At 36.6% G+C, this 19,267-nt stretch overlaps 1 protein-coding gene across 1 annotated transcript in view; it reads left to right on the top strand.

The window, feature by feature from the left end:
- Positions 1–8,366, top strand: part of LOC108770571 (cell adhesion molecule 2) — a 92,767-nt gene extending 84,401 nt beyond the window's left edge. The window contains exon 9 of the mRNA XM_018522213.1: positions 7,889–8,366. Within this exon, the coding sequence (XP_018377715.1) occupies positions 7,889–7,971 (83 nt within the window). The 3' untranslated portion in view covers positions 7,972–8,366. The remainder of the gene's footprint in view (positions 1–7,888) is intronic.
- The last annotated feature ends 10,901 nt before the right edge of the window (positions 8,367–19,267 follow it).

Genomic DNA, 19,267 nt, shown 5'->3' with positions numbered 1-19,267 from the left:
GCCCACGTGACACAATACGATCGATATAAATCGACAAACGAGTCGCGAGCGAAGTTCGAGATCACGTAGACGAAATAATAATGACATCGTAATTATAGACGCTCGAGCCTGAATCTGATTATTTCAATCAACCTTCAATTAAATAGATTAAACACGGAAACGAAAAGAAAAATTTGAAATTAACGTTTAATTAATGAATAATTTTTCTTCTTGTTAAACTCATTTTAGATGATACAATATAAGATAATATCAGAGATAGAATTGTATGTATTATAATGTGATATGCCGTAAACATATGATAATGCGTAAACGTAATAAACACTTACAGAATCAAAATTATATCCACCAAGTTAATATTTGTGTTCAAATTTTCTGCTTTATGTCCACGTATATACTATTTTACTAAACGGAAAGTGTATGCGACATACATGTAGTAAATGACTGACAAATTTAATAATCATAATTCAAAAATTTTAATTACATATATAATTTAATACAGCTACGTCTGAGAATAAATTATATGCTCCCGAAATATGAGAACAAAATTATTTACATTCACAGTATATCTTTATCAAATTACTGTACATAAATGCAGATAATTAAATAATAAACCATCAGAAAATGAGAAAATTCGAAAAAGAGAAAAGTGAGAAAACTAGTGCGAATAAAATTTAATATTCGCTTGTGTAACGTGATAATATTATATGTGTGACATATCATATTAGCACAGAAAATTTATGTTTGTATACATTCTTTATATATAATTTATTCTTTACATATAATTACTTTCATACATTTGAAACATTTAAATTACGAATAAAACTCCGTCCCGACGAGTCTATTTAAAACGGTCTTCTAATAATTATTCCTCACAAATTAATAACGGTTTTGCTAAAATAAAGTTTTAATCGGATTTTTCAACACTTCAACATAATCTTTTCGTGTAGAATATCACATCATAGAAATAAGGAATTCAAAATCACAATATTTAACACATTTCGTGCCAAGAGTAGTAACGGAGGTAAATGAAGCTATATTCCGACGAAGGATGTTTGTACTTGCAACAACTTTGGTTATCGATATACCGTATACATTTCTTTCGAGGTAACCACTCGAGGAAATGTACACGCTTTATTATTTCCTGGCATGCGAAATTAGCATGGGACCCGCGCGTTACGGCGGGGCCCAACTAATCGACCGACTCGGTTCCCGCGGGGAGCAAGGGTTGCGGAGAAATTAAGACAATAATTTACAACCGTTACCACCTGCCCTCGCAACACGCTCTCACCCAGCTGCACCTGCAGTTACTTTATCCTTACCTTCGCCCCGCCCCCACTGGATTTGCTCGCGACCGTGCGTTCGTTATCGTCTAATTTCTACTTAAATTAGTTTCGACCACTTTTTACTTTTCCTTGTTTACCTTCTTTTACCTTTGATATCCAGGGCAGCGTTATGAAACAATCGACTGGCATATTATACCTACATTTGTAATAAGGGTGAAATTACAGTGGTGCGAAAGCATCTCGTTTCCCCGGCATGAGGTGTCGCCGATAGGGAAAATCGGATGGGCGAACCGGGGATGAAAAGGTAGGGGTGAATACGTGATTCATCAGATCGTACACAGTCGCGTGTGTTTGTATGCATTCCCGTTTCCGACCAACAACGCTCCCGGCAACGCTCGGTGTGCAACGGTGATTAAATATTTATCAACTAATCCCTCGCGTCACGCAATTCGAGTTACGATAAGAAATTCACGATTTGCGCGCGGCGTTACAGCGCGCAAATACGCGCGCACACGTTCGCGGACACCGGACGTATGCCGATATACATATATCACGAGAGTTTTACCGCAATAGTATTTTTCGGCTCGCCCGATGGACCATAAATCGACTTTCCGCGAGAGCACTCGTTTACACGCGACGCGGCGGCAATATTTCGTAGAGATGTAAGCAGACTATTTTTCGTGGGAACGCGCAGACACTCGCAGTTGACTAGTCGTTGAAATCGCAATAGTAACATCCGAGAGAGAGAGAGAGAGAGAGAGAGGTGCACGCGGATCATTCTACGCCTGCAGCGTTGCGCTCTCGATTCGGGTCAATTTTAACCAGAATGAGCCGCCGCAGCCGATCAGCCAGCGATTCACACTGTTTCGAACGCATATCTCTCTTTTATTAGGGCCACAAAGGTAATCAACGATTTACCACATTTGTATATATACGATTGTATTTGCCGAACAAAAAATACGTGGAAAAATATACGGACAGTGGAACACCTGCCGCGGATATATTTTTTGTTTTGTAATTTAGCGGGTGTTGTTGCGTGTCGCGCTCTCTATTTTTGTAAATTATAGCCGCTGGAATATCGGCGTTAAGATATCGGAAACGGTTACGGGTGACACAAATTGAACAGCGTATTGTTTTAAAAAGTAATCGATAATTTATCGCATCGCGATGCAATTGGTCAGCGATAAAGAAGATAGTACATCGAAAAATACGCTTCTTTCAATAAAGATAAAGAAATAGTACACATGAGAGATGCATAAGCTATTTCGCGTATATTACACGGAAAAACCCATTTTGTTAAAGTATTTAAAAATTTCTCCAGATACAGATCTGAAAATAATTTCGTGAAAGTAAACTATCAAAATATTATATAAACTGTTAAATGTTAAAGATTTAAATTAATTTCTTAAGTTAAACAATATTTGGTTATTTTTAACTTCTACGTGTGTAAAAGGGTATATAATTTTATTACAAAACGTGTGGTTAGAAAAATTTAATCAACCTGTTTCTGTTAAATTGCTCCGTTTCAACGAAAGTGTTCATTAACGTATATATTCACTTAGTAAATACTAAATTAAATTTGAATTAAATTTGCTACACTTCTTGAATAAATTGTTTAACTCCAATTCAGTTAAATTAACAATATATTGAGAAGCAGTGGTGACCTGTAGAAATAATTAAAAATTATTCAAATTGGATATAATTTGACATTTTGAATTTAACAGTGTAAAAACGCTTAAACATAAAAAGCAATGCTCCAATCAATTTTAGCAATCAGCTTGAGCGTCCTGTATAATATTTTGATAGTACAATAAAATTATTTTCATACCTGTGTTCTAAATTTATAGATACTTTAACAAAACTGTTTTTTTTTTGTTTATGTGCGCCAGAGTGGTGAAATTTTTTCCAACAATACGAGCAGTAATTGCATTCCGATAAGAAAGTAAACGTTTTCGATTGTACGACGATATTTTTGAGAATGCATCGCGAGGCCGTGACGACCGTAACGACTCATGCATTACGAATGCGCAATGAGAATGATCAAATGTGCGTTAGCTGCATGCCGTCGCGTCACGCCGCGCAATACAAATCCCGCGGGCGGGCGGAAGGAATTACAATGCATATAATACGCGGCATTTGACTAGCTCCGCGTATAACTATGCTATTGTAAATCGACAAACATTTCGGCGCATACAAACGCGGCCTAGTTATCGGGCATATTTTGCCGTCGTGCCGCGTTGGTAATGCGTCTGGAAATATTCGAGTCATAAGTCGGGCCAATTCCCACATTGTTGTTTAACGCGAGACACGTTCCGCGCAAAATTCCTATGGAAATGATATAACTTTGATCTGTTTAATTTTGCGAAATTGGAAGATCGATGGGCGTAGGAGTGAAGTTTTCGCGAGCTTGAAGAAAAAAATGAAAATATCCGTTCTGCAAATCTATGAATTATTCATGTATTTAATTACATAAATAATAGCGATCGATGATAATCTTTATAACATTGTCGTAATCATATATCTGTTATTTACCGCCAACATTACCGAGAATGCCTATTAACGAAACACGAAGAGGAGACACGTGCTTTTATCGTCGCTGTGGATACCCCAAAGGTACTCGGCCTAATTGCATAAGTGGGCCTCCGAATATCGACCGGACGAGTCGAGCGTTGCACAACACGGGGTAAAAGGGTAAAAGAAATAAACGCGAAGGAGCAACGCGGGGGGAGAATCCTCCACGCGAGAATAAGAGGGAAAGAGGATGAGCAAGAGGGAGAGAGAGCCGATCGACGAAGTCAGGTCGAACAACGCAAGGTAGGAAGGAGAGGACAGGTAAAAAGAGGCAAGGCAAACCGGAAAAGACGTCGAACGACTCGAAGAAATTGCTCTTAACGATCTTCGATTTTCTCGTTAGACGGAATCGTTCTTGGAAGCGCTCTACGCGACGGCCAGCGTCGCTACGCCTCCTGCATTTACCGCCGAGCTGGCTACCTATAGCTCGAACCTCCGCCAACTATCAGTTTTCTTTCTATCAGTGGCCACCTTTCGTCTCGCCCGTGTCACTCCTCCTACCTCATCCTCTCATCTCCTTCTTCGCACAACCTCTCAAATTATCCTTCTGCATCCCCTTTTCCTTATTACTCCTTTAACCCAGTCTCGCGGCTTAACTCGGTCGCGACGCCGTCGATCCTACCAAAAGGCATCCCGTTCGGCCGGCTTTAATCCATTTTAATCGCGGACGGGATGAGTTAATTTTAAAATGTCCTCGTAATTTTACTCCTGCATATTTTGTTATGTAATTATATATTTGTACTCTGTCGAGTAGAATTAAACCGCGAACATTTATTATGCGCAAAACCCCGCGCATAAATATATCTGTCGTTACTAATTTACGATAAAACGTATGGATAAACTGTCACGAAATATAATTTATTTAAAAAGTTAAAATATTTTGTAGTAACGTAAATATTTAAACAATTTTATATATATATATATATATTCTTATATTTTTAAATTATTATAAAAACTGAAACTGAAATGATGAATTTAATGTTATACCTTATTGTCGAAAGTTATGTTGTATTAATAATTTGGTATAAAAAGCGATAAGAAATGGAATGCTACGATAAGGAGCAAAAATTGAAGAGACAAGGAGAAAAATTTTAGAATATGAACACATTTATACTGTTAAATTTAATATCAAAATGTACTAAATTTTAAATTAATTTTAATCATTTCGTAGATGATATCTGCTTTTACTCAATATGTCGTTAATTTAATTAAAACACTAAAATTAAATAATTTTACCAAGACAATGTAATTAAATTTAGTTCGAATTTAGTTTATTATTTACTGAGTGCATACGTTGATATAGACATGTTTACTTTGAAGCTATAGAAATGGATTGATTCACATTTTGACACATATATGGAAGTTGAAAATAACAAAATGTTATTTATCAAGGGATTCAGTTGCTATTGCTCCTTTGATATTTAATGGTAGATTTTATCATTTCTTTTGCAAAAATCACAGGGAAGATAATCTGTGACAGATCAACAATTTCGATATACAGATGGTATCGAACCCTTGAACCTCGAATTTCTCTTCTCTTTTGGTGCGTTGCCTCCGTATAGAAAGCTGAAAGACCGTACGCGCAAAAAAAAAAACTTTATCCCTCACAAATAATAACCGAAACGCAGCGACAATAGCTCTGGCTGGGTTATGTTGTACTGACGGCTGATATTGTATTTCTCTTTATATTTCCGGAATGAGTTGAATGCCGTTTCTTTCGAAGTGCGGATAGAAATACCGCACACATTCATTCGTTCGTGGTAAAAAAAAAAAGGGAAAAGAACGTGGAATAAATCTGAAAACTGTATCGAATAGACGATTTTCAGTAGCTCAATAGGGCCTCCGAGTTATGTCATATGAATGACTCGTATTGTCTGCCTGTTTACGTTGCCTGAATAGCGGCCACATTGTTTCGCTTCGCACGCGATGTATGACGGTCAAGTTGTCACACGGTTGTGATTCCCACATTTTCTACGTACACGGAAACGTAACGCGGACTCTCATTCGGTTTTATCGCGGTCGAACAATTTCTCATCTCGACAAAATTATTGAATTATTTCATAAAACTTTTAGTAATTTATTATTGTGCGAAAAAAAATATGTCGGATTATTATTATTCATTTCAATAAATCAGCCTCAAATATGGTCTAGATAATATTCTATATCAATTTGTATGAATGCAGGATGTTTATTGCGTTAAAAAAATTGTTTACGTGGCACATATTTATGATTCATCATATATACGCAGCATATTGATTTTTTTATACCGTTCCGGCTAAATTTTGTTATTTCACGTTTTGCGCCTGTTTTAGCATAGTTGAAATAGAATAAGAACACAACTAGAATGGGGAAACTGTCAGCGTTAAGGATGCGTAGTAGCGAGTACAAGAATAAGGACGCCGTTTGCGAAGTCGTTTATCTCGTTACGAAATGTATCCGAAAGTTACACACGTTTCAGCTAAACTACTATTCCTCCAAAGAAAACTAGCTTTCGAGTTATCTCAAAGCATTCGTGCGTGACGAAGGTAATGATACCAATTCTAAGCTCTTATCTGTCTTTTGTCTAACAATTTTTTTTTTAATCCGTAACTGTCATTGTAGATATTGTAAATAGATTAGATATGCACGCGAATCTCCAAATTCAGATTTTTCTTTTTGAAATATGTGTAGGATGAGAGGTGATACAATTTTGAACATGGTACAATTCTGAACGAAATAAGATTTGAATCCACTTTTAGAGATGTAAGTTTGGTTTTGTCTTGTTTGGTGGCACTCTTTAGTACTCTCCTCACAATAAGATTAGAGTTATCAAACTTAAATCTTGAAATTGGATTTAGATCTTATTTCGTTCAGAATTATATCTTATTCGAAATTATACTATCTTAACTCTATATTGAAGCTTTATAATTATTCAATTAATACCTTCCTAACTTGGCTACACTCACATATACACACTTTAGGCATCAAAGGAGCAACAGTGACCTTTGAGCTAAATAATATTTTACTTCTATGTAGATCAAAATCTAAATCAATCCATTTCTGGTTTCAAAGTAAACAACGTCAATATTAATGTATACACTTAGTAAATAATAAATTAAATTTGGGTCAAATTTAATACATCTTCTTTGAGTTAAATTATTGATCTTCTTGTTTTGTTGGTCGAATTAATGGCATATTGGATAGGAACAGTTGCGACCTATAGAACTGATTGAAAATAATTTAAATTGGATATAATTTAGCATTATGAATTTAAGTACATATACAGTATACACATACACATATGTAAAGGAACATAGAATCTGTATCTCCAGGAATTATATAACATTCTATATTTCGCACTGCTTCTGATATAAAAATAAACCGATTTTCCAACAAAAGTTTGCGATTCAATCATAATTTTTGTTGTTATTGGCTGCGTTTAGTAGAACATTTATTTTGCAACTGTTGGAAGTTTTCTCCTTGCTGATTGGATTATACTTTTAGATCTAAAAGAATGGTCTTATCTCAACAGACAATCATAAAACGGGTGCAAAACTGTTGTGCTCTGCTGAACATAGCCATCGATCTATTTTTATGGCAAAAGCAACGTAAAATAAAATTGTTACGTAATGCTTGAAGTTATATGTAGATTCTATATTTCTGGATATTTCTTTCTTTATTGATATCATTTAATAATGATATATTAAGGAAATTCACGTGGGTGAAATTTTCTTATTTTACATTAAAACGTAATCTTCGCTTACCGTATCTGTAATTCGAATAATTGAATGTCATAATTATTAAACTGTCACTCATATTAAAGTCATAATCTTTCTTGCTCGAGACGGAAATTCAATTGTCACTAGAATAAACTGACATGCGTATGCGGTGATATAGCAAATAATTTGTGATAATTCTCTCATTAAAGAGAAATTACCAGAGAATTCTAGCGGCTCAAACATCTAATTAATTCGTCATATTTCAACTGTCTGTCTATAAAAATAGACGAACCGAAAAAATTTGCGCTAATAATTTTTCATTCCTTCGTGTTTCAGTTCAAGGTCTCGCAACCCTGACGACACCGTCGCTGTGTCTTTTGGTAGCTGCAGTATTACAACGATTTCTGCTGCCTGTGTAGAATCTTCCAGCGCGACGAGGGCACCAAGCTGACTAACGTGAGAGAATAATGGGAAAGCGGATCACGGAGGAACCGGAAGGCGAAGAATGACCAACGTTTCGTGACGAAAGACAATCATATCTTAATACGAAGCGAACTGCGACGAGAAATCGCGAGGGATTCGCGTCAGACTTGCCGATCGTTATCGCAACGGCGAACAGCCACGCGTCCTTGCGATTTTTGCACGTCGCTGCGCCTTCTCGTTAGACCGAAGGAAAATAAGCATTGATCCGCTCGTCGTTACTCTCGAGAGTACACATTCCCCCATCTTCCCGACACGCATAAAATCCTAGATAGTCTAATTAACTACGGAAGAAAATACGCGATAACCAAGTGGGCATCCACAAAGTTCTCGCACGTGCTACTCCTTGACGCTCGTCTATTCCGTTAGGATCGATATCTGCGTCGTTATTCGTGAAATAGATTCAAATCGGCCGCACTCAGGGGTTCAAACTTTCGATAACGAGAAGGAACTTTTCGAACTTTCCACCTTAACGATATAAGTTGGAAAATGAACTGATTCTATAGCCGCGTAAAATAAAATTTGAATAAAATTTCATTAACAAATTATTATGGATTTAGCAGAAACTGCAAATTGGACTGTCACTTGATACTATTACATAAAATGAAACATTGATTTCTTACTTTCTTCGGAAGTTCGAACCCCGCGTGAATCTTCATTTTTTGTTAATAGTTCTCAAAGAAGTACAATCAATCGGAATCATGGATGAGAAATGAGATTTTATGCTGACAAAGGGAAGAAAAGTAAGTAATTCAATACTTATCAGATCAATACGTATCGGATAACACTCGCGAGTTAATTAAGAATTTTAAGTCTACACCGAGAAAACTTAATGAGCTAAAAATACATCCAGTGGTTCCGATAACGGCATATATCGATTCCCTCAAACAATTTTCGTTACAATGTGAGACTTTTGACATTTGCAATATTTTTCCGTTGAAATAATAAGCATGCAAATCTCGCGTTTTGTATTTTCGTTCTTTTGCTTATGTTTGAATCATAAAAATGGTTCAAAAATATATAATCTGAATAAAGGAACAGAAATGATGATGTATACGGAAAAAATATCTCGGGGAAGTAGCTTTAAAAAAACGATACATAATTTTCTGAACGTGATATATTGCAAGTTTTTAATTTGCAAATCTTCCCGTGATATAATGTTACGAAAATTTTGCAACCAGGAGAAATCAATTTAAAAGCGTCGAGAACGTTGTACCTCAGGGTTCGGAAACCTTCTCAGCGTGATACCCGTTGTCAGTGATAACGGGCGCAGCAGTTGTCGAGATGCAATCGTTATCGATTGTATACGTGCCGCGGTCGAGTGTAAATATATACAACAACAAGGTAGGCACACATTTTCATCGAGCCCCGTCATAAGCTTCCTTCATTCTAATTATAACTTTTTAATTGATACGTGTAATTAAAATAATAAGCCAAGAAGAAATGGATCTCCGATTGCACAATCACCCTCCCTTTTTGCTGCAAAATACTTTATCACATCGAAAAACCCACTAAATGAATAAATGCAAAAAGAAAAAAAAAGAATCTCTCTGGGGTAAACAGTAATCCAGAAGTGCATTTATTATCATAGAAAAGAATATCGTTAGAAAATCTTGAAAGAATATTTATTCATCGTTATATTATAGATGATGCTTGCTTCATCAGTTTTTTTGTCGTTATCGTTTTATATGTCCACAAGTCATCCGAGAATTATTAAAATTCATATTATATTTAAAATCGAAAACGTGATAAACACCGTAGTTCGTAGTTGATCGAATTGGAAAAAAAAACAAAATGAAATTGAAAAAGTATTCACATTTCAACTGAATGTTTTATCTAAAAATATTTTGGAAAAAAACATTTAATTAGTTTGTATTTAACTTTTACGAAAAGACAAAACAAAGTGTTTACTCGAACACTATACGATAATTTATTTATAAATTTGTGGCAGTTGGTTAATCGGATTACAGATAACATCAGTGAACGTAAATTCGTGAATCGGCAAATAAAAAGTCATAGTCTTGTAAAAAAAAATTAAGGAGTCCATTGGCTTGCTGTTTGCTCTAGGCGTTCCAACACCTGCGAGATTGTACAAGCGCATAAAATGCGTAACGAACATCAGCGCTGCAGTATGCGCGAGAAGTGTTTATTTTTTTTTTATCGCGTAAACACACACATGTATATAAACATATATGCACGAACGGTAGCAGCCGCCATCAACGATCGCGAGCGATCGGAAAATATGATTCATATGCGTAAGCCGATTAATTTACAAAGTTCAACGTACACACGGCTGACGTAGATATTTATACAGGACTCTCCGCGGAAATGCGTTATTTTTTCACCCGAGATTAATAGTTGTTATATTTCCGCGTCCCGCTGTGTTTTCGCGTGTCTCGCTGGTACAGTTGTGCGTCGTCGCGATCGACAGGTCGACGTAAATAAATAAATGTTCACATAATAAATATAATAACTAGAATTTTCGAAGTACAGGGGCGTAAAAAATCCATTACGTATCCGCAGGATATCGAGGTATCAACGAAATGGATTCATACATCCAAAACTACAACGTTCGTCTTAACGAGAATATTAAACGAGAGAATATTCACAGACTATACGATTAAGATACCGTTCATTAAGATTTAGTTAACGCTTCCAAGAGGACAACTCGATAAAATATTCAATTCGAATTCCGAGTTTTACGAGCGATATCGGTCTTTGCCTTCATCGCGAATACAATCATCTTCCATAATCCACAGAAAAGCCGTTCGTAACTGTACGCGAAACGATATCTACATAATAGCTATTGAACGCATTTTCGCGTGTGATTTGCGTCGTTTGCCTTATTACCGTGATTCTCAGTTATTCAAATTCCCAGCTTGCATGGAGAATTTCATAACAACGTGTGATACGTTACTGGTGATGAAGCATATTGAAATGTTATATACACGCGTTCGGAAACAACATTATTGTTTTCTTTGTTCCGCTTTTCCTCGGCGCGCATATCGGCAACATGCAACAAACACGACCGTTAAGCTCTTCCAGTTCCATGCTTTCTGTCTCGAAATCGATAACTTCCTAGGTATAACAGCAGCAGCAAGATCTCTCGCGGCCATGGGACTGTTTGCAGGATGCGCTGCGTTTACACGGAGCCGCGTGAAGCTGTAATAAAGAGGGACGGGAATATGCGAGTCTCCGTTTATAGCAATTTCGTGCTCAGTATTGTGCTCGGTTTGTTTACGAACGAATCGAGCGCAAGCAGAACGCGTTTCGGCGTATAAATACAATTTGCGGGATGAAAAAGAATTGTTGTACATACGATTTTTAACGAGTTGTAGCGCGCGTGTGGAAGGCTCTGCACGATCGGGATGTCTCTTTGGCATGCAAAAGACCCGTCGGAACTTTAAGGTGGGAGGTGAAGTTTCGAGTTGAGAATTTGTCATTAATTCTCAGCAGCGTGCTGCGTCACGGCTTAAGAAGGTAATACGTCATCGCGACAGGACGAAGGTACATATACCGTTTTAATTACGTATATGTATAATAGTGCAATTCAATATTCATTTAGTCCAATTTCTTTTTTCATGCGGTTTGTATTGTAATTACTGTCAGATATGTGTTGGCACAAATAGATAACTATTTTCCGATATGTTGTGTGGATAAACTTTGATATCCACATAACATATAGATAATGTAAAAAGTACAAAATCTTTACAATGTAAATCGATAATACTGATTAAAAATTGAAAACAGAGCGCAGAGAACATGTATGTGTACGAACCAAAATAAATACTCAAAAGTCTAAATGATCGCTCTGACGTTCAGATTTTAATTCGTATTTCAGTAAAATTTTTATAAAATTATTATTATCTTGTACGTTTATCAGAGAAAGGTTTTTTTAAATAATAAATACAGCCAGACGTTTTAATACCTCATTTGATAGAGAAATCTCGCTGCAGATAACGATGCGTAAATTCTGCGTTACATTCACCGTCGTTATTTTCGATCTCTGATTATTATACTTTGTTATATAGTTAATTAACTTCGTCGACACGGTTAAACGCACTCGATGTACAAAAACTGTACCTAGCTGATACGTCTTTTCTGATTACAACAGGAGAACGCGAGGCACTTTATATTTACATATTCCAGCAAGCTTTAGCTTTTCGTTTGCTTTGAAGTGGAACGGCAGTATGTTTTGCGTCTTATCGGGGACATATCTCCGATATTTACGGTGGCGTAAAGGCGAGCAAAGAATTGTACATACCCTTGTATATAACTGCGCTGTAATGTATAATAGTAAAGAATTACTCTCGAAAGGAGGACTGAAGGACTTCGGAAGTCTCGTGTGTGATTAAACGAACGCGGGGATGTCAATCTCGCGTCCGATAGGAAGATAACAGATATTTAGCCATATTGTGAAAGTGTTCAAATGGCGCGTCCCAATTATCGCGGGACATCGCCAGTACAGATAAAGAATATACGCGAGAGAACGCGTGAAAACGCGCCCGTATCTTCGCTCGCGAAGCGAGATGTGAAGTTATTAGAAGAAAAAAATAAAGACGATGTACTCGGTGTTAGCTTTCAGTTGTAACGAGCTTCTGAATACACACACATACACACACACATACACATAATACAGAATAAAAACGCCGATGCGGAAATAAATATATGTACCTCTGTACACACACTTGTGTTTTTAAAGCGGTAAACGCACGAGAGGCTCTTCGCCGTCGCGACGACGAAGAATCGAGCTTGAGCGTTCCGTTCATTGAAAATCAGGAGCATACGAGAAAGATTACGTTCTTATATGTATGGCCTAATGTATATATCTCGCGAATTTAGTAATAAATCATATTTCATTATACCTGCCTCTTTTATTACCCCAAAAGCCCAAAGTTGATATCGGAAAGGGACAAAGCGTGTAATATTGATTATTGCTAAGGTGTGATGATATATATTCTTTCTTTATACTTTCAGATCATCGCGCGAAAGATGAGATTAGTCCAAATCAAGATTAAAAACGCTCGGTCTTTCGTTACGAGGACAGTTTAAGCCGCGGATTAATATATAAAGTCGTTAATTATTATTTATTCCGCCAATAAACATGACACGAAAGGGCTGATGTTGACGCATATATGCATGAAACTAATATTATTTTCCCCTCGCTGACTCCACTTTGTGAAACGATTCTGCCGAGAAAAACAACTCGTATTCGCGGATCGTTTGAGAACCGATGGAGAATAAACGCGTCAGGAAATCGCGATTCTTCGTGTTCGGGGATAATAGTTGGACGCAGACGGGAGAATAAGAAAGAGAGAAAGATGCACGGGATGAGCCAGATAGAATTTGAAATCTCCGGTCGGTGTAAACGGTTGGTCTACCGGCTGTTTCCTTGCTCGACTGATCGTAAACCGCCGGAAAGCGATTAACGCTAACGATTGCTCGACTGATCGTAAACCGCCGGAAAGCGATTAACGCTAACGACTCGTACGAAACTCGCGAGAGAGAGAGAGAGAGAGAGAGAGAGAGAGAGAGGGACGAAGAAAGACAAGAGGAAGGAGAGATGCATGCCGTCCTTTGAATATGTATCGATGCATATTTTACCGGGTTGCTATCAGAAAAGATTTTCGCAAAATCCCGAAATGCTGCAATTCGAGACAAGCCAAAGCCGGACATCGCATCGGTCGTATAGGTACGATGTCGTGGTATAGCGACGCTGTAATATCGAGTATAATTGTAATATAGTTGCATTAACAATGGCAATACTATGGCTGATCACTAAGCGTCGAGATATTTTCTATGCCCGCACGTGCCGTAACTTCGGAAATAAGCATGAAATTAATTACCGTTCACCGGCATACCACGTTAACCGTGCTTGTTTAACATTATTATTCACTGGCGCATACCAAACGGTAACTGCGTTTATTTAAAGTTACGAGTTAAGTTATTACATGAGGAGGATACGATTTGCATTATAATATGTGCGCCGTTCTGTTCCATGTTTATTTGTATGTATATAATACATATATATATATTGTATATATATATTGCAAGATGTACGTATATTTTATCTTGTATTAGATTAAAATTCCGGTATTCATACATATACAGGGTGGCCTTAAATTACGGCATCACCCATCCTGAGCAGATAGAGCGAACTAAACTGATGTGAGTCGAAAAGTCCTCTACCATTTTGCAATTTTCGCAATAGTTATCGAGATATTAATTACGAAAAATCGCTAAATGTTAGTCTTCAATAATTTTTTACTCAAATGCTATCAACTTTACAGAAAAACAGTAAGAGATAAAAATTATATATTTTCTTTTCATAAATTTCCGAGAATTTTTTTAGAATTTTCTCAAAATTTTTTAATACCGCATTTTCTCACCGTAGTTGGTAAAAATAAGAAAATGCAGCACTAAAAAGTTAATAATAAATTCTGAAATAATTCTTAGAGTTTTATGAGAAGAAAATAAATGATTTTTGTCTCTTGCAGTTTTTCTGTAAAGTTGATAGCATTTGAGTAAAAAATTATTGAAGACCAATATTTAGCGATTTTTTTTTTTTTTAGTAATTATAATATCTTAACCATTGCGAAAATTGCAAAATAGAGAACTTTTCGACTTAATTTAGTTCGCTCTACCTGCTCAAGATGGGTGATGCCGTAATTTAAGGATACTCTGTATGCTTGTCAAAAACTTAATTTATCAAGTATTATTTACTACATTTATAAATATCAACGTAAATAAATTGGCAAATAAATTATACCAATAAAAATTTTATACTGCTATGAAAAAATTATTACAAATAAAAAATTATTTTTTATATTTAAAAAAAACTTTTTAAAACCCTTGCATTTTTGCCATGTATCTCATAGGGATGGGTTGATGAAAAATTTAAAAATAATTTAGAAACAAGACGAAAATGACACAATAACTTACAAAATGTGTCTACAACATTTTATAATAAGAATAATAAATACATATATACGAAGTAATAGATAATAATTATAATCTTTTGCATATATTATAAGTGTTATGAGGTACGTGTTTCATGTAATGAATTTATTTCATTTAACGCACTGAATCCAATCTGCATACTTCATGTGCTTTGAACATAAATTCCGTCCGCTAAAAATGCCGTATATCTCCTCAAACAGGTGGAATATACAAGATATCAAGCTAACAAAAAATACAAGAGGTAAGCTTCTATTTTGCTATACTCCATTCTTTACTATTCTTCTATACTTATATATCACCAAATAACCATTGAGCCTTTTGCATTCCCAGTATTTTATGTAGGTTATAATAAACAATTGTGCTATTTACTAAATTGACAAATCGATTCAACTGATAATGGCCTTATTAATATTAATAGTAAAAGAACTGAAACGATAACATAATACTAATATAACATAAAAACATATGACAGAGTGATCGTGCAAATTATCCCCATCCTTTTATTTTTTCCTAACTTCTTCACGTGGCGGAGTTACCCTAAAGTAAGTATACTTATAATTGTATCAGATATTCCGAACAGTCGTATAAGTACTTGCGTAGATGTAATTCGCAATATATCAGCTCTTATCGAACTATTTTTGACTAAAGTACTAAAAAATGATCGCGCCTCTCATTACTACTATAGGTAAACAGTCCGACGAAATTCGTGGATCTCTTCGTCTATGAACTTGGTGAATATTGACTAGTTGCCTAATCGGTTCTTGGCATAATGGACCAAACAATTCCCACGGTACGCGTAATAAAGCAGGTCCGTGTAGATGAGCCGCCATTGGAAAATCGATAACAGGCGATGCGGACAGACACTATCTGCTGGCATGTATCCGATACAGGCATGGCTCGTGCCAGAAGCATTGATCGCGTTACCAGTACATGAATAAGCGCCACGAAAGGAGGGATTATAACGAGCGGCGGACAGGAGACGAAGGGGAGAGAAGACCAGTCTGGGATAGAGCTGAGAGGCGGATGGCGGAAACGAGAATGTTTGAGCGCGAAACTCATCTCCACGTCCCCTTGACTTTTACAAACTCACTTTGATCCGGTTAGTATTGACACGGATGGACAAGCTTGATTTATAAGCGAGAGTGCGCGCGACACGTCACGAGTACATGTCTCGTAATGCACTTGACATCGCGACACGGGCGATATCGCGACGGGTTGTGATGGAAAACGAGCCCCCGTCGGGTCTCGATGCTCCCTTTCGACCGCGTTTAACGACCGAACATATCACTTTTGGCTCGGTAACGCGAGATAATTAATTATGCCGCCAGCTGACATCTGCCCGCGTTAAATCCGCGGACCGTCGCTCCACGTTCTTTCTTCGATCGCACCGATCTCTGGTGCATAAGCTGCTCTCTTTTCCCCCAGTTCTGTTCGAAGTTGAACGCGCGGACGGATTCAGGATTCTAAATCCGAGGGACATAATTGCGCGATGCGACCGCGCGATGAGGCCTTTTAATATCGAGCCGAACGTGATATTATTCCGCGGCTGACGGATATTCAAATGTCTAGGGAGGCTTTTCATGAATAAGCCTTCAAGATGTGACCTTGGCGGTTTATTGAAATTATTCCAACATCGGATTGTCAGAATGGGGTAATCGGTATCATAATGAATTGATCGATCCGTCGATATACCCATCGGCAACGATGCCGTTGACCCGAGTATACAGTTACCTTCCTTTAAAGTACAGGTTTCCTGTCTCATTATCGCTGACGAGCTCAGTCGACGGCGTTTACTCGTTCCTGTATTTTTCTTTTTGTTTTTTTCTTCTCGTTCCTTTTTTTCCCATTTTCTCTGTGGATTTCTCTATGGAACATTTTCAGATGGCTGGTGCGCGACAATTCACTCGAGACTTGGGGATTATGGCGAATTAACCCCTTCTCGTGTAAACTTGCGCATCTGTCGCGGCCAATTTAAAAGTCACGTTTCCCAGGTATAATCTACAACAAAACGGCGCGCATACGCGGCACACGGATGTTTAAACAGATTATTGCCAGAAGCTTTTTGCTCGCCACCCGACAAATGGGTAACATTTTTTATAACACAAAAAAAATAATATCATACAGAATTTTAAGTTACGCACGCGCCGACAAATTTACCGAATAGCAAAGCCATATTTCTACGTCGAGTTTCTATCGTATTGCGAAACGTGCGCTTGCATTAGATGTTTAAATATCACACTGGCTGAAATGGATGTGTAAAACAAATACCGACGAATATAGACAAATATCAAGAAAATAAAAAAATCAAAGAAATTCTGTCGTTAGATAACTTTAAATATTTATTGTGTGCGAAAGAAATCCTCAGATAGTAATTGCAATTCATTGTTTATTAAAAAAATTATTTCTAATTTTCTTCATGAATATAAAACAAGCAAATTTTTAATTGGAATAAAAATACTTTTTATTTAATATTAAATTAAATTTTTTAACACATTCATTTTTACAATTAATCCATCTCTAGTTAATATAATTTAATATAATTTATACCAGGCACTTCGCAGTAATGTATATCACATTGTAAAAAATAGTCTGATAATTACTAAATATTGAATAAAATAATTTCAATCAAATATTCATTAAATTAGCATAACAAAAATAATTTTTTTAAATGTTTATTATTATCAAATAGTTATATTATTATGTACGTTTGATTATACTTACTAAATGTTTAGAAAAATAAAAGTTTTTTTAGTTATATTAATTGAACATTTAATTGAAATTATATCAGTCAGTCTGATAACTATTACCAAACTTTTTTCAATGCAGAATCAAGTTGTGCTAAAGGTTAACAGCTCAAGAGTGCAATTCTTTTTTTCGAGAGAAAATTCGTTGCTCCAGCATCTCCTCGGTACTTGCAAATGCGGGAAAATCATGAGTATCCCTGGAACTTTCAACCGCACGAAACATGTATCAGTGTACTCGCTCCGATTCATGGCAATCGTTCACCATCTCCAGTAATTTCTTCCGCATTCTCTCTCTCTCTCTCTCTCTCTCCCCCCTCCCCCTCTCCCTCTCTGTCTCTCTCGTGTGTTCTGAATTATAGAATGTTAAAACGTAGCGGTAAAGCGCACCTGCTTCTCACTAAAGAGAGAGAAAGAGAGAGTGAGAGAACGTGCGCTAGAAAGGATCGATCGAAACCACTTGCGAGTTCGCATACGTCCTCGCGGAATTTCACTCCCTCTCGTATGGTGGCAACTTTGCGATTCCGTATCGACTACATATATCGGTCGGGCTAACGAGCTGCCGGGAGAGAAATTGTTTCTCTACCCATGAATACGACCGATCGATGAACGGCCCGAGGCCGAGCACAGACCGATGCCGTCCTGAGCTTTAAGCGTGCCCGACTTGCTCGCGAACTCTTTATCGCAGCATATTATCGAAGTAGGCTTACTATTACTTTTGTGCCGTTTCAACCGGCCGCTTGAACTCTTGTAATTTTCTGCAGTAATAACTCTTATCTTTTTATACTACTCCTGAGTGTGTTAGCTGGCTTTTTAATTGATCAATATACCGGATATAATAATTCGTGATACTTTTCACTCTCGCCATGATTCGTTTCTGCTGTTCCTGTTTAATATTTACGACGTGCTTAATGTCTACAAGATTGATTTCTTAAGTGGTTTTTTCTTTTAACACGTTTAATTTAATTCTTTTTTTTTCTCTCTATCCGCCTACAAGAGCATGTTCGGATTTCCACACCCTTAAACTATTAAGAAATTGATCAATCACAGTCGAACGTGAGGAAAATAATCGACTATGATTAATCTTACATCAAATTTTTTACGTTAAATTGTGATACTATTAATTATGCTAAATAGTACTATTAATAAACAATTAAATCTAAAATAATTATTTATTGATTGTTCTGACAGTTTTACTAACACGCATTTTGGATCCGAGATTGCAAATGAAATGTCCGGAGTTTTTGATTTGTAAGTCCTAATCATGAAAATTTTGATATGATAACTCTATGCGTGCGTAACAAAAATTAATTATATAAAAAAAACTTTTAAATTTCTCTGATGGTAATAATCGTGGCATAAAGTTGCGAGTTTGTTCTCTGTGTCAACGATCAAGGCTTCGAAATCATTTAGAACACGTATCAGATTTTATTTGATCGTCACTTCTCGAAAGATAATGGCAAACCGAGAGTAACTTTGCTATGACATTTAAAAGAGATGACTGTTCGTCTCTTCTACCAGATCGTTCGAAATC

Source organism: Trachymyrmex cornetzi, unplaced genomic scaffold (assembly GCF_001594075.2).
Source record: "Trachymyrmex cornetzi isolate Tcor2-1 unplaced genomic scaffold, Tcor1.1 scaffold129, whole genome shotgun sequence".
Lineage (NCBI taxonomy): Eukaryota > Metazoa > Arthropoda > Insecta > Hymenoptera > Formicidae > Trachymyrmex > Trachymyrmex cornetzi.
This window is presented reverse-complemented; position numbering and strand designations above follow the sequence as displayed.